Here is a 22879-nt window from a genome sequence, read left to right on the forward strand (position 1 = left end):
GCTTTAGCTTACAACAGCAACCATAAAAACAACTGAATGTTGAGTTTACAAGCTACACATGAATGCAGCATGAGTCCAGTACAGAGGGGGGCAGCTATGCAGTGCAAGAAGAGTCCCACTTCTAATATCAATGTGTTGTTTACGAAAACAAACATCACCTGCTAGTCATCTCCTTTTTGACTCATGCCTGTGGCCTCATATCACAAAACATCAGCACAATATTCAGCTCTGTGCTGCACGATATAATGACAACACTCAAAATACTTTATTGGCCCTCCAACAGAATGTAAAATGCTGCAAAGGATTGTAGACAAATCATTTCAGGACCCCTTTGCTCCTTTACAGGAATAACCCCCTGCTATTGATTTATTTTGTACATTTTGTGCCTCAGTGCTCCCCGTGACTGATTCTTTGCAGGAAACAGCCCTCTGGTTACCATAAGGTTGCATCATGAGATGAAAATAGGGAGGTGCCGTTTCCCCAGGCTGTTTCTGATCTCTCCACTAGCACTCCTCACATGCCTAATACGTGTCCTGCTTTGGAGATATTACTGTCCTACAGAAGCTACACAGGGTGTGGCTGTCAAAGAGGGGGTCCAAAGACCACCGTAGCAGGCGGGGATTTCATTAGCTTCCCTTTGCAGTAATGGTTGAACTAGACAGAATATCAGGGCTTAGTCAGACTTCTAACTATATCAGAATGAATTTGAGAGGTGAGCTCAAAACCAGAACTGGCTTAGGTAGAGGCAGCCATATTACTTTAAGGCTGGACTACTGTAATTCCAACTGTAATTCAGGCTGTTCTAAAAGTTCCTTGAAAAGTCTTCAGTTGGCCAAAAATGCCGAATCACAGTTACTAACATGTACCAGAAACAAATAACGAGAGGTTGTATTTTCCTCATATTAGTGCTTCTTTGTTGCCGCCCTGTTAAGCTCACACTGTTGGCTTACTTGTGGTTCCGAGTTTCTAACCAGCTTCCGGTTTGGATTTGGGAAACAGAGATGTCCTCTTTTCTTCCAAGATTACACTTCAAACTTTCCTTTTTGATAAAGCTCAGAGTTTGGGCTGGATCAGGTGACCATGAACCATCCCTTAGCACAGGGTCAGACTGCTGGGGGACTTTGCCTGATGTTACGTGATGGGTGTCACAAAAGATCTTTTAGCTCAGTGATTCCAAATATCAAGTCTCCAGTTATTTGTCTGACCCAAAGGTGGCCAGTGGCTTGGAAAAACATGGAAATCTGTCGTCCAACATTAAGTATTATGTAAGTATTATGCCCCTAGTCTGGTTGTGATCTTTGAGCTTTATTTTGACACAATGAGCACTTTCTTTTGGCTGAACTATTTTAAGCACGTTGTAACTGTTTTGTAAAGTGCTGTACAAATTAATGTTTTATTCTGATGCACTTACCCTTCACTCGCCTCTTTTCCCTCCTCAAACATATAATATACTACTGTGAGTCATTAAGGTTTGTCTTCTCTCTCCTGTAGTTTCTGTTTAATCCTCTTTGGTGTTCATAGCCTCACTATGCTCCTCTTTGCATCCTCCTTTCTTGTCCTTCACCTTCCACTTGAGGTCACTTGATAAAAGGGAGTTCTTCCTCCCCATGGTCACCAAGTGTTTGCTTATAGGGGAACATTGGATGATGGGTTTCTCGTCATGTAAACATATAAAGTACCTTGAAATTCAATAAAAGAAACTCTTCAATAGACACACTTTTATTATTTCAAAGGAATAAAGGAATGGTACAGAAAGTAAAAAAGGTTAGCAGATTGCTTAACTTCACTGAATATGGAAAACAGTTGACATTAAAAGGAGCAAAATGTATCTTTTGCTCAAAAGCAAATACAATACATTAAACATAAACGGCACAATATACAGCTAAAAGGACTCAAATCAGTGCATTTACTACAAACATTAAAAATTACACAAAATTATTTTAGGCAACTTGTGCAAATATCTCCACAGATTTTAAAAGGAACTACACAAACAGATAAAGAGCTAAGTCTTTGGTGTGGAGATGCTGCGCTAGGTTCTGAATCCGACAAAGGCGTACGTTCTGAGCATCTCCAGTGCTGTACACTCTGTATATGTGGTATCGTTCCTTCTCCTTCAGTGCAAAGTCCAGCTCGTTGGCAGACATGTGGATAAATGACTTCTCTTTCTTTATAGTCGACTTCACCTCCACATACACCACCTCAGGCTCTCCTGTGGATCCGAAGGTGAGCTTAAAGTCGTATGGCTGACCGGTCTCCCCGCTCTGATTGCACCACATGACGTGCGTGGGTCGTCCAGGGTCGCTGCTATCTCTCCAGTGGCACAGGAAGGAGTTGACCAGCTGCTCCCCCCATTCGCCGATCGCTGCCACATCTATCTCGTCTTCTGATAAGACCACCTACAAAACAGAGGAGCTATTAGGAAAGACTTGATAACCAGCGACTAGGAAACCAAAGCTTGCAGTCGGTATACTGACGGTGGTGGGTCTCTGGCAGGTGAGCTCCATGTCTTCAAGTGTGGCCTTGGTTTTGTTCCAGTGAGGAAAGTCCAGGTTCAGAGGAGGACGGATCTCTGCAGCAGCTGCTGCAGTCCCCTGGAAAGTACTAGAAAGCACCACAGCCTCAGGTACAGCACTGACAGAGAGAGACAAAGGAGAGAGATTAGAAATACATACTCAGTAAGAGTGAAAATCAACATTTTCTGAATATTTTACATATTTGGGAAGAGGAGAAGAAGCCTACAGGCTGTTTGGAACGGGCTGGCTGCTGGCTGTCTCAGCAGGTGGTTCAGATGGAGGACTCGGTGGAGGTCTGGGAGCTGCAAGGCTTTTCTCTCCACCTTCAGCTGTGTCAGACCGAGTGGTCTCACTCTGCTGACGGCGCTCTGTTGGTGACAGACAACACCAAATGGAAAACGTTAGTTTTTACAGGATGTGCTGTAACAGTTTGGGAATAATGACACAACGCAGAATTACACAAGAACTTTCTGTTTGTAGTGTTGTGTCTTTGCTCACTAACAAGCTAAAATCAACATCTTAACTGATAATGCAAGATGCAGCTGGTTAAGACAATAAAACTAACTTATTGTGGACGATCTTTTAATCTACCTGTCTCTCCCTCTCTGTAAGTATTTTCAGTTTCTTGTGATTATCACAAACTGAGAAAGACGGTTCTGTGTTACCATTCTGCCCTGTGGTGAAAATATAATTTTGCAAAGGTAAAACACTTAAAGCTGCACACATTTATTCTTTGTCCATTTCTAACACAAACAGCCTGAGCAGAGGAAGAAGAAAATCATTTTCATATATATCTCCTGTCTTCCTTCTCTCAGCCAAACCAGTCACGGCAGATGGAGGTTTCTTCCTGTTAAAAGGGAGTTTTTCCTTCCCACTCTCGCCACAGTGCTTGCTCATAGGGGGTCATATGATTGTTGGGTTTTTCTCTGTATGTATTATTGTAGGGTCTACCTTACAATATAAAGCACCTTGAGACGACTGTTGTTGTGATTTGGTGCTGTATAAATAAAACTGAATTGAATTGAATATAAATTGCTAATAGTCAAATCCATCTTAAAACTGTGATGTTTTTTGTTTGTTTTTTGTGAAAATCTGACTCACTTGTGTGTCAGATTCTAGTAAACAGAAGTGTGTTTATTTTTGGCTTCAGTTTTGTTCTATAAAATTTAGTTGCATTTGTTGCTATTGACTGAAAAACGAAAAAGTCCTAAGCTGTTATCTCTCATCCAGAGGCCCTCGCTATACTGGAAACCCACAAATCCGCCTGCAGCGGCAAAATCACTAAACCACCTGAAAGTTTACTAGATTAGGCAGGTTAATAACTCTTTTTATTCTGCTGCAGCATAAATATGGAGAAGTGTCACCTCTGATATCAGAATGTTAACTGGTGCAGGAATCTAATTATTCAAGTGGAGGTTTCTTCCTGTTAAAGGGGAGTTTTTCGCCATGTGCTTGCTCACAGGGGGTTGTTTGATTGCTGGGGTTTTCTTTGTATTATCGTACGATCTTTACCTTACAATACAAAGCACCTTGATGTGATTTGTTGTGATTTGGTGCTATATAAATAAAACTGAACCGAATATCTGTGTTTTTAAGGATCTTGAATGTGAAACCTGGTGGTGGTGGTGTGTTGGTGTTTGCAGCAGCAGCAGTTGTGTTAGCTTGCTCTGGATGACTGGGAAGCCTCTGAAGGCTGGGTTGGTCTGCAGGTCTGTTGGTGCTGCTGCTGCTTCTGGGTGGATGGTTTCCTTCATGGCTGCTTCCTCTGGGTGCGACTTCCATCTCCAGGCCTTGTTCTTTCGGTCCAGCTGGAGGAGGCCACATCTTCATGACGGCCTCCACCACTTTGCTATCTTCCTGACCTCCTGACAAATGTGACAAATGAAACATGCACTTTTTATACTGCTAATATAAACAAAATTTTCTTTACTCTGAGCATCTGCATTAAGTACCAGCTCGACTGCCTCCTGTGCTGTGTATTGGTGCTCGAGGAGGCCAGCAGACAAGCGTCTGTTCCCCGTCCTCTTGTCCAGGGTGAGATGGCTCGACTGTGGAGCTGGTGGAGGAGAAACTCCTTGACAGCACTGGAGGATAATAGTTTCAGTTAAATCCAAAGAATATAAAGGAAACATTGAAATGAAACCTTAAATAAAACACCAATCATACACAGTGTGAGCCTGTCTCAGAGCTGTTGTGCCATGAAAGCAAAATGTGTAATGAAAAAGTCTTTGATCATATTAATCCTTGTAAAATGTGTGTGTATGTGTGTGCTCTCTGCTGCAGTATGGGATCTGCTCCTCTTGCTCTTTGAGCCCTGGCAACAGCTGCTCTTTTATGTCACCACACACAAGAGTGAACAAACTCGAATTAGCATATGCGAGAAACACACCAGTTATGTGCACTGTGTGTGTGTGTGTGCCGAAGGAGAGTGTTTGTGTGAGGCTGAGACTGCGAAGAAAACCACTTTGAATATTATGAAATGATAATGGAAATGGGGGCAAGTGTCACAGAGAGAATTGGAGGAACTGCAGATGGAAGCGTGAGAGGAAGCAGCAGTGAGTTTTAGGATTCAGCTCGTGTTGCAGTTGTAGCACTGAGCTGATATTCTGCATCAAACTGTGATTCTCATGCACAACAACACTGGGCTGAACACATGGATTTTTCAGGCTGTTTTTCAAACATTCTGCAATTTCACAAAGGTAAGTAAATCAGTGAGGAGCACTATAGAGTAACAAAGAACCTTATTTACCGATATATATTTTTGGCACTATGGCTCTGTTGTAGGAGAGCAGGTGTTAATGACAAGTCCGACCCATGCAGACAAGCCAAAATGAAAGAAAAACATAGGAGTTGGCTGGGTTGCAAAGCAGCTTGCAGATGTGCAACAGGTGTGGCCAGGTTACAGCAGCTTAAATCGCATGGTGTGTGTGAAAATAGCCAATTAGAGGTGTAGAAGAGTGTAAACAGAGCCATCGCAATGACATCAAGCAATGCTACATTCAATTAAACTGTTATTTTAATCAAACCTATTTCGCTTTGAGAGTTAATGTGTCTGTTATGGTGAATAAATTAATGGAAACAAGTGGAAGCTTTGACTTTTCAACTTTCACCTTTAGTATTCTGTTCGATCAAATTCCATCAACATAACGATAACCTATCGGTTACGCTGTTTTTCCAAAAGGTTACTACCTCTGTGGCCTAGGGGGTCACTGTTGTCCTGACTGACAGATATGTTCTGATATTTATGTAAATCCAACATTTCATGTGAGACAGGATGGCTGTGTGTGTGTTTTTTCCACCATGTGTCTTCTGTACCTCTTTCAGGGGGAATGTCTGGTTTGTGAGGCTCTGGGACCTCCCACAGTTCCTCCTCACTGGGCAGCTCTCTGATTTCCTCTTTGGCAAAGAATCTCTTCAGGGCTCTTGGGTCCTGCATATGTATTTATTATAGTTATTGTAGTTATTATAGTATACACGGCATACACATAATATTAGGCAAGGTTGACAGACTGTATAAAAAAGATGGACGTAGCAACATGATATCACCAGTGGTTTGTGGACTTTGTATTTTAAAACTAAAACATTTACATTTTGCCTGTTGCCATGTTCTTTTTTTTACATCCAGAAATGACCATAATCAGATGAGACACAGGAGTGCTAAGGTAACTGCTACAGCTAACTAACATAGCTAACAAGCTGCATCCATAAACTGTACCAGGTGCAATGTACAGACAAAGCCTTAGGAGCCTGCCTCAAATGGAAGGTACTGCAGTTTTGGCACTTCCGCATGCTTCATGTTTATTGTTGCCTGGACAGCATATAGCATTTGTTTTGTATCAAAGAACAAAACTAACTGCATTTCATAATTTTATTCACACTGGAAGACCTGTGGGACTTGCATTTGAGTTATTTAGGAGGAACACAGAGGTCTGATCCATTCATCATCTGTCTGATTCTCCCTGTTCCTCCTTATAAAATCACTACATAATAAGACCAGTGCTGACTAGATCTGAGGTCTCTCTTTTCAGATTCTCTTGCCAACAGTGGCAACGACAGACATTCTCAGTAAAACTCCGATGTCCTAATTAACACGAACTTCTAGTCATCAACTTCCTGGGATACTCTAAGTAATAAGTGAATATAATAAGTTAGGAGCCAGATTTCCCCTAAGCCTCTCATATCTGTCTGACTGCAGTGTAAAGGGATGTTACGCTACAGGATCATATCATTAAAGCCTTTAATCAGACACTGAAGAATTTCATTTTATTGACTTTGGAAAATCCCAAAATGGAACCTAAATCAAACATTTGATCCAGATGTCAAAACTGATTATATAATGCAGCTCTGTTCTACTGGAAAACCAGAAGAGAATGATCAGTGGAGCAGGATCAAAGCTGAGGCCAGATCTGAGCATCTTTTGCTGCTGCACTGCTCTGTGAGTCGGCAAATAATGCAAATGCAACTGCTCTCCAGGGAAACGGCCGTTACCCGGCGCTACGGTCAGCTATGTGGTGAGTTTGTGCAAGTGGCAGGATGAAAAAGTGCAAATGACTAAAGACTCTTTTCACTGGTTGTGGATTAGTGATCGATGCTGGAAGGAATTATATATCACTTACACTGCGCGAGGTTATCAGGCCAAAAAGGAAAGGTGTCAGCTCCTTTTGGTGGCTGCTCTCTGTGCAAAACAATTTCACCACCTCCCTGAAACACACACAGCATTGCAAGCTACTGTAAGACAAATGCCAAAGCATGTACAGGGTAAGTCTATGAACAGCTTACTCAGGATATGTTCTCTTTATGAGACTTAAATGCATGTGAGGGAAGGACTTCTGAAATTCAGCAAAGATCAATATGAGTCTTCATCATATTAATAAAATCATGTGGATGCATGGATCTCAACTGACAGCTAAGACTCGATGCCATATTAAAAATTAATTGTAGAAATAATCTGATAATAAAAGGGTTTATTAATTCACTTATATCTCACTGAGAAACACTCTGGGGAAAATGGCTAGAACTTCAGTGCCAGAGCTTGCAGAACTTAATAGTTTCTGTTGATATTAGTATTTCTTTAATAGCTGTTCACATGTTCTGAACACACATTACGTGAATGATGCTTTGTTAAATTACATCAGGTTGGTCCAAATTGCACCACAAACTGTTGATCACTTAGTAAAAATCCAAAATCCAGAATTGCATATTTCTTCTTCGGTCACCTTTCTCACTCACTATGTGTTAATGGCCTGTATTTGTATGGCGCTTTTACTAGTCCCTAGTAAAAGTTCCTTAATAGGCCTCTCTGTACTGAATCATACTTATTTATCTCTCGCTCTCTTCCACAACATGTTTTTATTCTGTCTTCCTTCTCTCACCCCAGCAGATGGCCCCGCCCCTCCCTGAGCCTGGTACTGCTGGAGGTTTCTTCCTGTTAAAAGGGAGTTTTTCCTTCCCACTGTCGCCAAAGTGCTTGCTCATAGGGGGTCATATGATTGTTGGAGTTTTCCCTGTATGAATTATTGTACGGTTTACCTTAAAGCGCCTTGAGGCGACTGTTGTTGTGATTTGGCGCTATATAAATACAACTGAACTCAATTGAATTGAATTAGAACAGAACGTGTAAATATGCTATAGTAATGCATATAATGATGAGGTTCTACTCTGTGTTTCCCTCCAAATTCAATTCAATATTTTTCTAATGACTACACATAAAACTGCAAAACGAAGGAAAATAAAATAGAGTTCTGTGGAGTTCATAGAAAAATAGTTGGACACCAACATTTAACACTGAACTGTTCTACAAGACTTTTCCTGACTTAGTGAAGGTTGAAAAACATCACTGATTAAGACATGATTAAGACATTTAAGACATTTAAGAATCATTTAGATGGAGAAACTAATTTCTGAGACCGTCCATCACACACAAACCTGCAGATGTCCAGCTCAGCTGAGAGATTATCTTTCTGGATGTAAAGCTCTTTTTTATCCTTCAGCAGACAGATGACATCCACGATCTCAATCACAGGGTCCTCATCGTCAGCTACATCCAGCTGGTGGCGAATGTATAGCTTGCCGACCTGTGAATAATCAGACAGAAACAAAGGAGTGCATATTTGTTGTCTTTGTTTTCATGCTTTCTTCCTTGCAGAGCTTTAGGTGTTGTGGATGCACCTACAAGAAGACTCTTAAGAGGAAAAAATAAGACAAATTAGGGTTCCTTCAGATTTATCCTCTTACCTGTGCAAAGGAGAGGTGCTTGATTTTTCCTGCTATGTTTTGTTCAGTCAGCTCTGAATAGACTTCATTCAGTTCGTCATGGTGATAGAGAAACCTCTGAACGTAGGGAACAATCCAGCGCACCAGGCTCTGCATGGACGGACAGGGCCTCAGGTTCTCAGTCAGAGGCTCACTCTTGACACATTCGGAGAGCTGACGAATACCACAGATGTCCAGAAACAGTTGTCTGTCTTCCTCATTGAATGCAGTTCGATCTGCCGCGTCTATTAAGAGAAAAAAAATCATGAAAGTATCAATCACAGTCTATTCTAACACAAACAATAAAAATGTAAAAGCACTATACCAGAGTTTCCTGTCTTGTTCTTGAGCGCCGTCTTCTTCTCTGGTGGGGGCAGGTTGAGCAGACGCACCTGCTTATGAGGTTTGAAGATCTTCTCCAGCTCTTTGCTGTCACTGATCATAGGCTTATGTGCCAGACTCACCCAGTTGTTATTCTTAGTAGGGAAGACCTTCTTATCAGACACCATCCCTATCAGACATGCACACAACCATATAAATCAGACACGTAACACATAAACAGCAAAGGTACACACAGAATAAGCTGTAGACATTTAGCATGACTTTTTTTCTCATTGTACTACAAAAACTGCAGGTTGGTTGTAAGAGGTTCACACTAAATGCAGATTTCGATTTAGCATTTCATCTCCCTTCCACTTATTTGAAGCCAACCATCTTTTGGTTGCCCGGCAGGTGGGCGGGACTTCTGTGCTGACCATATAAAACATATCTGCGGTCAGCATCATATAGATACAAAAGTAGAAAGAATTGCCCGATGTTGACTGTTAAGTTGGTTCTCTGTGTGCTCATATTTTAATGATTTATGATGCAAGTTGCAGCAATCTGCACCAAGGTTTACTTTAATTGACTGCTTTATTAACTTTGACACATGCTGTTGTAACTGCTGACCATACTCGTGATCCAAACTGCCATAACAACTTTCCATCATTTTAAGAACACTAACATGCACCCATGTCTTTTACCTCACACAATATCTTTGCGTCACATCTTTCACCTGATGCTTACATTCAGCTTTCTGCACAAAGGATCTGCTGAGTATTTATATTGTTTTAAGTCTGAATAAATATTTTTCCGCAGGTACTACAAGAGTATTGCTAAATGTAAAAAATATAAACATTCCCACTCCAGACAGTGCAGTCTGACTGTCTTCAGTCCCAAGTTCAAAATGCTTTAATGCTGCAGCAACAAATTCATCCCAGCTGCATTTAAAGCATGCGGCACACTGACAAATGGCAGATAATGCTGGATTTCCAACAGAAATTCTGCGTGAACAGGTAAAGAAAGGTGCGTTGTTTTTGGAATAGATACATGACTCACCTTTCAAAGTGGAGCAGTAACTGTGATTAAGTTTGGACTGAGGAATTCTTTCCTGGTCTCCGGACATTTTGGATTTACAGTTTTTAGCTGTTAAAACAAATACGACATTGCATTAAAATATTTTATGTAAAGAAAAACAGAAGAAGGATCAAGTATCAAATCAAGCTAGTCAATGGAGAGACTATTGAGCAGGAAATAATGAGCTCCTGGCAGATGGGACATCAACAGTAAACAAATGTATGAGTCAATGAAAGAAAGGCAATCTAAATGTTCTTACCAAGTCTGGCATAGAGTATCGAGACATCCTGTAGCACTTCAGCAGTTGGTATGGGAAAGGAGGAACAGATCAGTTCCAACAAGCCAACATACTGGTTCATGTTGGGGTCGTTTTCCACATTCAGCAGCTATGCATGAGAGAAAGAAATGCAGACACAAAGAGTTGAATTAGTATTAGTATTATTATTAGTATATAGTACTGCATTTTTGTTAACAGTCGGTCCTCCTTTATTTTTTTTTAACTCAATTTGATTTATATCAAATTGCCAAATCACAATTCATTCAAGGTGCTTTAAATTGTAAGTAGGGCTGGGCCATATTATACCGTTCACGGTAATACCGGTATAATGTTAGGCAACGATAGGAAAATGAAATATCGCGATAGAATGGGAGTAAAACGCGCATGCGCAGTGCCTTTGTTTTCATACGCACATGGCCGATTGTTGAGTGAAACAGATGAACCAGAATTTGTTTGTAAAAATGGTGCAACTTCAGTGATGTGGAACTGGTTTGGTGTTTGTCCGTCAGATACACAACAAAGCACATTTTTTTGCAGAACATGCAAGCGGCCGTTGTTATTGTCGTATTTGTCGGACTAAGATGCTCTTAAATCTGGGAGTAATCTGGGTCCTAAACTCCGTAGACTTCAGTTCAAACGAACACTGCAGCATCACTGAGCGTTAAAAACTGTCTAAATTCTTTCATCTTTAATAAAACGATCAGCATTGCTGCTTTACCAGGTGTAACTATAAAGTTTAACTTCCAGGCATCCATGAAAACAAAAGTTATTACATTTAACGGAGTTAGAAGTTAGCAGGAAGCTAGCGGAAGTTAGCTCGCTAGTTTCGCTAGTTACCTAAGCATGATATAGCACGTTCTGACGGAGAGATTTCTGAAAAAAATCAAACGTACAGCTCTGCTATCACTTCCAACATAAATGAAGACAGGAAACTAAACAGCAGTGACGTTTGTAGGGTTACTGAAGTTGGGCTAGCTGGTATATAATGATGTGCTACGTGATCGCTAGCGACACAGCTATGTTAGCATAACATAAACAGTGAAGCTGGAGGACAAACGCTAACACTTTTCCACTTATAAAAGTTAACGTGAAGGTTCTTCATGGTTAGAGACAAATGCAATCGCATGGCAGGATGCTGTAAACGGACCAAACTTCAGTCAGGAGAACAACTGAGATAATCCATCCACTATACGAGGTTAGTCATTAATATACTGCAACAACATGGGAATAGAGCAGCTGCCAGAGAATTCAACATTAATGAATCAATGGTACAGAAGTGGAGGAAGCAAGAAGAATGAGTTTAATAAAGTTTGATTTATCTGACTGCTTTGTTTTGCTTAATGTGCCTTATAATCCCGTGCACCTTATGGTCCGAAAAATGCGTACTGCACACTGCAGTTTAATGTTGCAAAGCACCTCTTTTTAACTTCAGTGGATATTATACATGGTTATGCTCAGGATATGTCAGCCCATTTCTACTGGAAATGCCTTTTGGTTAAACTTTCAGCAAGGAATTTGCATTTGCACTGTTACATTTTTATGAAGCTTTAATGTACATAAAAACCAGCTTCTTGTTTAAGTGAAAATAAATGGAAGGTTGTCTTTTTGCACTAGTAATGTTGTGGAGTTGTATTTTGTCTCGCATCAATTATATCGTCGGTTATATCGTTATCACAAATTTTCAAATATATATCGTGATAAATATTTTTGGCCATATCGCCCTGCTCTAATTGTAAGGTAAAGACCCTAACAGAGAAAACCCCGAAAGTCATATGATCCTCTCTGACAGGGGTGTCACCAAGGGGAGGCTAAGGCAAGCACTGGCTGCCACCTAAAATTTGCTTCCCCCCTTTGGCAAGATGGTCCTCTGTTGGTAATAATTCTAATACACATGAGCAAAAGAGAAAGGAAGACACCCTACAATGATTTGAGACATTGACTGCCTATTTTCAGTGATATCATCTTTAATAGCAAGAAATTAACTAGGCATATAATTATTTTCTTTCTCTCTTTTTTGTCATATTTTTTCTAGTAACCTAAATTTGACAACAGCATAATAAATCTGGAGATTCTGTTGGTGTGCCACCCCAGTGTTTTTAGTTGTCCCATATGGCACCACTAGGCACCCCTGCTGTATGAGCAAGCGCTCTGACGATAGTCAGAGCAAGCCATCGCTCAGAGCAAGCCATTGTTTAAATGGCTAACTAGCTAGCCAATAAAGTTTTACTTAGCACAATCAGTATTTGCTATGTAGGAATAATGGAGCTGCTTTACTTTAGTTATTAAGGAAATCTGAAGACAAATCTACAATAAAGCAGACAATTGTGATGAAAATTCCCACTGAAATTTTATAGGCAGTACTCAAAAATAAAAATCCAATGGCTTTCTAGCCCAAACACAATACAACCATACAATCCTTTTCAACAACTACCCTCTAGGTGACCTACAGCCAATTCTAGCACAAGAACAGTAACAGAAAGTTTAAGACTTTTAAATGGCTTTTTAAAATTAATCTGAGTTTGTATACAATGATATCTTAGTTATACCAGGAAACCTGGTTGACCCCAAATGCTAAGTACACCAATGGACACCCAGACTGATGGGAAGTAAACAACCTCTCTGCAGATAATCAGTAGGTCATATTTTACACTTCGAGAAAGAAAAATCATGTGAGCTTTGTTTTTTGAAAAATGACTAAAGCATTGAATCCATACCAAAATACCATTCAGTATCCTCAGAACTAACTCAGAGCATGGCTACACAATCTGTCTTCACACTGATCTCACTGTGCTGAATAAAACCTGCTTCCTTGTTAGCTTAACAGAAGCAAATCTGCATTATTCTCATGTATTGATTCAGTGCTTTTACTGATTGACAGTAAAGCTGAAAAGCTGACAGTGACATCAAAGGGAAAAAAAAGAAAACAAAAAGAAACCTTATGTTTCTTTTCTTCTTTAGTAGGGCAGCTTACCCTGACGAAGAAGTCTTTCATGTCTTCCAGACGGTGATAGAAAGGAAACAGGACTTTGGGCTCCCGGACAGGGCTGTCTGGTTTACGTGTGAGCTCTTTGTAGCGCTGGAACATGTTTGTTGGGTCGCCCCAGCACACCTCTTTCAGGTGGTAGAACCGTCCAGTGCACCAGTCATCACTGCGCCTGAGGAAACAAAGTACTGCTTGTGGTTTTCAGGTACTTTGAGAATAATCTGAAAAGGTATGCTGAAAATGATGATAATGTACCTTTCGTTCTCTATAAACACAGCAGGTGTATGCTGGAAGAGCTCCTTCAGGCTGCCCTGAGAACAGTTTTGTTGCAGGTAGGTGTAGACGTTGTGGATGTGCTGAATTGTGGAAGTGAAAGTTCCCCTTTTTGACTCATCCTCAGGGAGCCTTTGCTCCTGAACATCTTCCTCTGGTTTGATGCACCACGTTTTCAGATAGTTAATCAGAACATCCACTGAGATTGTTTCTCTCATCCCTACAAGAGCAGGAACACAGTTACAGACTCCTTTACAGGACAACCAACAAGAATAGCAATGGACAAAAGTAATCGCCACTGTAAAAGACACATTTTTACCAAGAGCTCTGCTGAAGTCGCTGGAGCTAATGTCCACATAGTCGACATGGGTCCCCAGCAAGTTGGTGACTTCAGGTGATGACAGGTAGACAGAGCTCGGACAGAGGTACTTTCTGTCCAGCTGGCCTCCTTGTTTTGGGCGATAGGCTGGCACCCATTCAAGACGACACAAGGAATGGTAGAAGGAAGACTTGGTGCTTTTGATTGGTTGCCCATCACTGTCGATCACCTGGGCTGTGAGGTACTGAGAGTAGCAATGTCTGAAAGAAAGAGACAGAGAAAGAGACTGTTTGAGATGTTTTCAACCCACTTCTACAGTGGATTGAAAACACCACACGTTACAGACGACACGCGACACCATTAATGTGGGGTCATTACAGTGCATGGCTGACAATTCTCCAGCTGTCCTGATTTAATGACTCAGAAAAGTGACAGAAGTGTGTGAACTACATTCTCAGCAGCATTGTGAGATAAATATACAGATAAATTTTCACCAACCTGATCAGTGCAATAGATACCAGTTAAAAAATAGTATTCTCTGAGTCAATCTCATATATGCTGTGGAACACTTTCCCCATCCTGTTACCCTGTAGAAGGTAGATATTGTTGCTTAAGCATTTTCCACATGCCTTTATGGGAATTCTCCCACCTATGGGTGCTAAATATCCTTGGGCAAGATACTAACCCCAAGTTGCTCTCCGAAAAATCCACTGGAATGTGTGAATGTTAGATATGGGTGAATGAGGCAAGTTGTGTAAAGCGCTTTTAATGCTCAGATAGAGTAGAAAAGCTCTATATAAGAACCCGTCTATTTACTGTTTTAATGGTTTGAGGTGAACTGAGCTTCTTGTCTTAAAGTGATGTTAAACTGATACATTCATAGGTGTGTGAGATTGTGTGTATAGCATAAAATGAATAGAATAAAGCACTGCATGAATGAGTGCATAAGTAGGTAAACATGGCTAGAAAAGTGATTTATAAATGCCAGTCTATTTGACTTTCTTTATTAAAGTGGACCTACTGTGCGAATTTCCAGTCATTTGGACTTTACTAGACTGACTTTGGATAATTCATCATTCAAAAAATCCAGATTTTTCTTACATTGGGCCTTGGTGAAGCCCCTCTGTTCACCTACTTTCTAAAATAAACTGTTTTTGCTCCCTTCCCCGGCATTTAAGCCAGCTTTCATCTGGTTGGCTGCCCTTTCATGATCAGAAATGATATCACCATATTAGGGTTATCCACTCACTGACATCATACAGGGCAAAGAGTAGAAAAAGCAGATTAAAATAGGAGGAAAAAAAAGAATTACACCAGTTTCTAGAGCTAGTGAATGGTATGGTATATATAAGGGACATGTAGTACATTAGTATTAAGTATTTATTTATTTATTTTTACTCATTCTGTATTTGAAATTTGATTTAAAGATTAATTGTTAACTATTCATTCCTTCAATTTCATGTGCTTTAGTCCCTTTTTTCAAAGGTCACTGTTTTGAAACTGAAAATGACACTGCTGTGATGCATTTGAGAACTGTTCGGGAGCCACACCATCTAAAAACAGTGCAGTTGATAAGGACTACAAGCATAAACGAAGCTGCTGATAATTCAAACGAAGGAGAAAAAGCAAAAGTAGACACACAGACAGGCACAACGAATAGCTGTAATTTAAAACCTATAGGGTAGTGCTTGGCAGTCAGCCAAAGTCTAAATGATAAATGAGTTTTAACACGCAAAAACAATTTTGGGATCCTTTAATTATTCATTGAAATGTGATGTATAGCAACAGCTGGTACGAAAATCTACACGAGAAATAATTCAGCTGTGTGCTGCTCACTGGCATGAGTTTGGGTGACCTCCTTACCTAAACTGCTCTTGTCTGTTCCCACACAAATATAACAGGAACTCATGAGATGGGACCGCACTAAAAGCACCTAAATCCAGATTACGAATGTTATGCCTGTGTGAGCTCAAGCCCAAACAAAAGCTCGGTGTGTCACTGCTTTTTTCCCTCAGGAAGAAATGATTTTGAACTGCTGGTGCTGGGGAGGTCAGCCCTGTCACCTCGCAGCAACAGGTCCAGGGCTCCAATGTATTCTGGGGCCTTTTACACACAGAGGCTATTTAATCCACTTTATATTAAAGACTTCATAACACCATATAAACCCAATGGTGCACTTGACTCTGAGACTGCAGGTTTACTTGTGGATGCTAGAATGCCAGCTCGCAGTTTGGATTCAGGAGACAGACCCACTCTCTACTTTTGAGATTAGGTGTAAAACTTTCATTTTTAAAAGTTTATCTTTAAGGCTGATCAGGTGACCCTGAATCCTCCCTTAGTTATGCTGTAATAGGCCTAAGCTGCTGGGGGCTTCCCAGGAGGCCCGACTTTTTCCATTATATGTTTATATGACACGCTGCATTTAATCATTAGTTAGTATTGATCTCCGGCTCTCTTCCATAGTGTGTCTTTTGTCCTGTCTCCCTCCCCTCACCCCCCTTCCTGAGTCTGGTTCTCTTGGAGGTTTCTTCTTGTTAAAGGGAGTTTTTCCTCCCCACTCTCACCAAGTGCTTGCTCATAGGGGGTCATCTAATTGTTAGGCTTTCCTTTGCATTATTGTAGGCTCTTTACTTCACAGTACAAAGCAAATCTAGGCAAATGTTGATGTGATTTAGAGCTTTATAAATAAAATGAAACTACACTGAATTTCGGTTTCCTCCCACAGTCCAAAGACATGCATGGGGTTAGGTTAACGGGTAATTCTAAGGATAAATGTTGTCTGTCTCTATGCTTTAGCCCTGCGACAGACTGGTGACCTGTCCACAGTGTACTTTCTCTCGCCTTAGATAAGCTCCATTCTCCCCACAACACTGAACTCAATAAGCGGAAGAAAATGGACGGATGGATGCCCAACAATGTCTGCACTCTAACACAGTAATCACTTAATGGCCACAGTAGAAACAATAGGAATTGCCACCTGATGCTGACTAATCCCAAACCCATTAGTCTGACCATTTGTTTCCTGAAATTGGGCAAAATCCACTGGAAAAACATTACACAGGAGGGGGAACATGGTGTGTTTCATGGTGTGATTGTTACCCAGTTTCCCAGTTGGCCTCCAGCAGCTCTAGCAAAGCCATTCTCTGCTGCAACAAGAGGGAGCCAGGCAGTTCTGCTGTGGCCAGAGCGTGAAATTCCTCACACGGGTAGTCGTCGAGTACATAGCCCTCCCCTGGGACTTGGCGCCACGTTGCACTTTCGACTGACCAGGGGCTGGAGGCCTGGTGGAGGAGTATGGCAAAAAAGTAAGCTTTACCACTGATATCGACATCTCTTTTAAATGTTCAAATCCATCTGAAGTTAAATCAACTGAGGTGTCCTGCAAGCATTGCTTGCTTCTTTATGGGCTTACAGTAGCAAACTGAATGTGTCTTCTCTTAGGTTGTTATCTACTAAAGCCAGAAGAAGAAGAAGGAAATCTGATCATGTCCAAGGAACACTGATCGCTGGCGGCACATACAAAGCCAAAACCAGTTTTTTTTGTACAGTTACAGTATAGGACACCAACAAACAGTTGTTAAGACTGATAGATTTATGTGTTTCAGGTTGCCTATAGTTGCAAGTAAAGTAATCATAGACAGTTTTTTTCTGCTAACTTGCTTGATAAATGGCTTAATGAGATAAATCAGTTTTAAAACTACTGTGAATCACTTTTGATTCTGACTGTTCAACTGACAAAAAAACACAAGGTCCAGTTCTGGTTCTGCCAGAGGTTTCTTCCTGTTAAAAGGGAGTTTTTCCTTCCCACTTTTGCCAAAGTGCTTGCTCATAGGGGATCAAATGATCGTTTGTTTTTTCTCTGTATGAATTATTGTAGGCCCTATAATGTAGGGTCTACAATAATACATCTACCTTACAACTACCTTACAATATAAAGCGCCTTGAGGTGACTGTTGGTGTGATTTGGCGCTGTACAAATAAAACTGAATTGAACTTAATTGAATTAGCCGTTTGAGTCAGATAATTTATACATTCACAATCCTACAACAAGTGGGCAAACTCTACTGCTAATAGGCGGCATAACACAACCAACAGCTCTAGAACAGTTACTAAATGGATCTTCTGGAAGGATTTCTTATCATGGCCCTAACCACAGAATGAGCAAAGCCTACTTTTGCTTTAACATCATTAACAATAGCATAAAAAATCCTTAATGTAATGACTTGTTAATAGCATCTGATGCATACAGTGTTTTTAAACAGGAATGATGTTATCGCAATTTTCCAGCATTGTATGTAGGTAGTATCAGTCACACCATGACTGATAGTATCATCACAAATCCTCATACTTTCCACTGTAGCTGTGGCTCAGTCTAAAACAGGCGTCAGGAATGTGTGAGCTGCACACCTCCGACTATGCCTAAGTGACATTTCTCAGCAGCCACCTGTTTTTCTTCTTATCCTCAAAGCAGCCATTGATCTTCCTAGTTCTGGTGCGACTCATAATTGTTAGTCTTTTCGTCCTTTAATCACTACCTTACTCATCACGATGACTCACAGATGCAGACATATAATCTGGTCTTCCTCTGGTGTCCATGGAACCACTAAATATTTTGCCCTTACAAAACACATCCATAGCCTTTTATCACCTGTGCTTACATGCAGAGCCATCGTGACCTTTGTCTGATCTTTTTCTGCCTATCTGACTGGATCAGTGCAGCGTGAGCTGTGTGTCATTCTTTTCTAGCTGAGGTAACAGTTCAGGAATATCGTCCTCACCAGTTCTGTAGCAGTGAGTGTTTGTCTTTGTTTGCAGATGATGAGACCATCTTTGATTCCCAGTTTACTGAACAGCTCTCTCCATCCTGCCACATCACCGTCTGTCTGCACATAGCAGGGACTCAGCAAGATCCAATCATAGCCTGGTGAAAGGGAAACACAACAGTCAGCAACACAAAGGTTTACAGAAGGAATATCAACAAAGAAATGCTGAACCTGGTAACTGAAAATGTAACTGATTAAAATGAGTTGTTCAGTCATACAAACAAGGTACCTGTGATGCATGGGCCTTTGTTACTAGAATATTATAAGAATAGTCACAGGAACACTGATATTTAGATTTGGTGGCAAGGCTGTTGCTGTCCCTTTCACACAGGCAAGGGGAGCAGCAGCAAGACCCGAGCAGAGAAGAGAGCAGGTATTATTGACAGCAGACTTAATCAGTGTTAATTGATTATGTGGGAAACGTCATGAAAAGGATGATTTGATGTGAAGTTGGGTTGCAAAGTGGCTTGCAGTGCGCCTTACACCAACACAAGCTGTTATTCTTTCTTTTAATAAAAGCTGTGGGATTCTCCTTACCAGGCAGCTTCGATGGTAAGTTGACGTTTCCGTACTCTTCAGAGAAATGCACCCTTTCATTGGATGGGCACAGCAGACCCCTGGAGGTGAGGACGGGTACTGCGGTGTCTGAGTACTCCTGGCTAGAGGACGAGTGCTGCTTGATGAAAACCAAGTAACTCACAACCACAGGTGTAGGCTTTGACTTCAATGAAAAGGGTAAACAGAAATAAGAGAAAGAAGAAAGAAAATTCATCCAATTTTTTTTTTAAAAAGATCACTGATCTTTTTTTTTTTCTCATATTCATTTACAGTGTTTGTTACCTTCCATTTGTTGTTCCTTATTGTAGGGTAGATGTGCTGCTCCAGCAGCTCTTGAGGCTCTAGCTCGTGAACCCCAAGTCTTCTGAGCAGCTCATGAACCTGCTGACTTTCCAAAGGCTCCAAACAGCTCAGCAGGGACGGGTGAACCACACTGACATCCTTGTACAATGCAGCCAGTGGTCCTGTGAGAAGAAAAGTACAGGTTATATCACCAAACTGGTCACAAAAACAAAACCTACTGCATGCTCCTCATTTACTGTAGGGTTATATGTTATATAATAACCACCCTGTTTAAAGTTGAGTTCTTTTGAGTGAACCTTTTCATCAGACTCTAGAAAGTGTCACTCCAGTTCATTTCATTTCATTTCACAGACTCGCCCTTCAGAGACTCGCCTGTAACAGATGTGAAGAGAGGCAGAAGACTGCTGTTGTGGCAAAGTGCTAAATGTGGAAGACGTTTTTTCTGAACAGGCATCTAGTCTCATTTTGTCCTGGATTTGGGAAATACACAATTCTTGGTAAATGTTGAATTACTCATACACTGTCTTAATTTTTAACACAATACTACAATAAAACACAGCAACTACCTTTAAGTAAAGACCTCCAGTGACCTACTTTTCTTCCTTTTAAGGCTTGCATCTGAAGGAACGCTTTCCCACTGATCTCTGCGCTGCTCAATATTTCAGAAGAACACTGTGTTTAACTTCGCTGTCTCTCTAAACCCATCACACTCATCTCTGTTCACCTCGCCTTTGAGCAGAGCCTGAGGTTTATGCTGCACCGAGGCTGATTTAATCTACAATCACTGACCCGAAAAACCAGCTAGAGTAAAGATTTCACTCTGACTTTTATTATTTCCCCATCAACTTTCCAAACATTCTTTATTGAGTCTGTTTCCAGTGACAAAAGCTTTTCACAATTATGAATAGGAGCCTTGCACTCAAAATCATGTTTTTCACTAGCCAAGAATTTGTCAAACTTTATTGTTCTCAAACACCGGTGGTGTGCACTGGTGATTTAGTGCTCTTACATGAAGCAGTCGACCCACAGGAGGCAGATCAATGCCCAAAATCAAAGCCAGCCTTACTGTTAGTCCTCGTGCAAGACCATGCTTCTGGCAGCAAATCCTAAAATCTGAAACCTCACTGGTCACACACTTCCTGTCAGACTTACTACACAAGGCGAATTACTGTCCACAGTGTTCCTATATGCTAATTAACCAACACAGAAGCAGCCAGTTCATTTCAATAACAACCAATGCAATGCATCAAGAGCGGCACAAATTAGCAGGTCAGATGAGGTAAATCTACCAACAGCACAGGTTCAGCTGTGCGACTTCTAATGTGATGCAACTGTTTCTCTCTGGAAACGACACGGCAATTCGTACCAAGGAGCAGGAGTGGAAAAATAAACGTTCTGACACGAGTAGCACGAGGGAAATCTTCCTTCAAAAAGTGAGAGGGGCAGCATGAGGTCTTTAAGGCAGGAAAGGTTTATGTTTGGATGAAATATGGGAGCCCAGGTACAATGGAAGATTTATCCAGAGAAGAACTGCTTTATTAGAAACGACTTCCCTGTATTGACCTGAAATCTGTGTCTAACAGCTGACCTATAGGAAGGAACACGATTGATTATCAGATCCAGTGTACTATCTACTCTTTATATGTATTTTTGTTGCATTCATTTTTTAATGACTCACAACCAGCTGTGTTCTAGATAAATATGATGGATCTGCCTCCCAAATAAACATCTGGTGCAAAAAAGCTATTTTGTAATATTTTTTGGTCTTAAAACAATGGTGGAATTTTCTATAAACTTGATAAATTGATCCTTAGCAAGCCAGATGTCATTCTTTTAAATGCTCCCCTCCCCCTTTCTAAGGAAAGTAAGATATTTGTCTAATCTAAGCAATTTTGAAAGACAGACATTGGTGATGCTTTTGTGAGCCACAGATTCCAGAGAAAGACAAAGGCAGCAGAGGGAGAGGGGAACATGAACATTTTGGCTCCTTAAAGAAACACTAAACCACTTAGACTGCACATCTATTAAAGCCAGCAAGCTGCAGCGGCAGGATGCTTACATCAAAGTGTGAAAATCCATTATTCATGCTCGCCATTCTAAACGTCTGCTTTGGGTACCATCTTCAAATACGATGACGCACAACACAACACCGGTGCCGTTCCTCAATGCTTGTGCGAGCGTGCTCCGACCTGAGTGGCTACATGCCTGCTTATTCTTGGAAAGAGGTCAACTTCATCTGCAGACTGTACAAGTTTGTCATACACCTACTTGGCTAACCTGCATGTCTGAGTCAGAAGACAAAGCTACTGACGCAGATCCTTTTAACCTTTTCGAGAGCTCAGAGTCTTTCCCCCTATGCCATTTCTATATCTACTCAGACATTAAAAAAGAAAGTTTGAATGTGTTCTGTAGTCTGTTACCGTGTCTGTTTACCTAAGTGCCTTGATTCAAATGTACCAGGTAATGCACTGTGCTATTTTTTACTCAGTTTATGAAGCTCCACAACAATTTCCAGCTTTGCAAGGATTTCCTGGCTGAGGTTCGTGAGCACAGATGGAGAGAGTTACATGTGCACTTCTCACCGTCAACAAGGTGATACTTATTTATCCGTTTTTGTTTCTCCTACATCAGTTTGTTACATTTTTAGAAAATGAAAACCTGTGAAAGCGTACTGTTCTATATTCTCACTGCTTTCCTTTCTCCATCTCTACTGCTGGTTCACTGTTTTTTGTTTTGTTTTTTTCACGCTTGTTTTAGCAAAGTGCAATCATCACATGCGTATCTATAAATTCTCTGCAGGTGCAGAGCAATTATCTGCACCAAAGCAGCAAAAACACAGAGACATTGCTGCTGACTCTTTCACAATTCTTCTTTAATTCTACATGCAGCTGTACACTGTATGCTGGGCCTGTCTTTTTATCACAATACTGCAGCTATTCATCTGTTAAGAAACAGTATTAAAATATGCAGTAGTTTTAGTTTTACTTATGTATGTAAAACACAAGCTGATGTGGCCATTGTGAGGTTGCCTATTTCTTTGTGGATTATACTTTTAAAGCCTTTTACTCTTCACATTGGTTTTAGGAGCCAGAAGTTGCCATATTTGGATATGAGTGTGCAAGGCTAAGTTCTCAGCTAATGTTAGCAAATTTGTTTAGCAACCATTGAAAGAAGAAAACAAGC

The 22879-nt window shown here is 40.8% G+C and overlaps 1 protein-coding gene and 1 long non-coding RNA gene across 6 annotated transcripts in view; one reads left to right on the plus strand and one right to left on the minus strand.

Moving 5' to 3' along the window:
- Positions 1–1718: 1718 nt before the first annotated feature.
- The window catches only part of LOC308390389 (uncharacterized protein), a 46013-nt gene continuing 24852 nt past the window's right edge, over positions 1719–22879 (minus strand). For 4 of the 5 annotated variants that reach the window (XM_080872339.1, XM_080872338.1, XM_080872337.1 and 1 more), the window contains 19 exons: positions 19676–19857; positions 19373–19556; positions 18791–18933; positions 17112–17293; positions 14013–14272; positions 13676–13913; positions 13409–13592; positions 10420–10546; positions 10143–10229; positions 9091–9276; positions 8748–9010; positions 8439–8587; positions 7130–7214; positions 5829–5943; positions 4466–4597; positions 4127–4378; positions 2740–2881; positions 2475–2631; positions 1719–2396 (listed from right to left, as the gene is read on the minus strand). In XM_080872339.1, the coding sequence (XP_080728465.1) occupies positions 1983–2396; positions 2475–2631; positions 2740–2881; positions 4127–4378; positions 4466–4597; positions 5829–5943; positions 7130–7214; positions 8439–8587; positions 8748–9010; positions 9091–9276; positions 10143–10229; positions 10420–10546; positions 13409–13592; positions 13676–13913; positions 14013–14272; positions 17112–17293; positions 18791–18933; positions 19373–19556; positions 19676–19857 (3482 nt within the window). In that variant the 3' untranslated portion in view covers positions 1719–1982. The remainder of the gene's footprint in view (positions 2397–2474; positions 2632–2739; positions 2882–4126; positions 4379–4465; positions 4598–5828; positions 5944–7129; positions 7215–8438; positions 8588–8747; positions 9011–9090; positions 9277–10142; positions 10230–10419; positions 10547–13408; positions 13593–13675; positions 13914–14012; positions 14273–17111; positions 17294–18790; positions 18934–19372; positions 19557–19675; positions 19858–22879) is intronic. The other variant, XM_080872336.1, reaches the window with a different exon arrangement.
- LOC308390391 lies at positions 19759–21408 on the plus strand. Its single transcript, XR_013970440.1, has 3 exons — positions 19759–19877; positions 20048–20193; positions 20307–21408. It is a non-coding gene; the product is annotated as an uncharacterized lncRNA (long non-coding RNA).

This window comes from Rhamphochromis sp. 'chilingali' (genome assembly GCF_963969265.1).
Source record: "Rhamphochromis sp. 'chilingali' genome assembly, chromosome: 22".
Lineage (NCBI taxonomy): Eukaryota > Metazoa > Chordata > Actinopteri > Cichliformes > Cichlidae > Rhamphochromis > Rhamphochromis sp. 'chilingali'.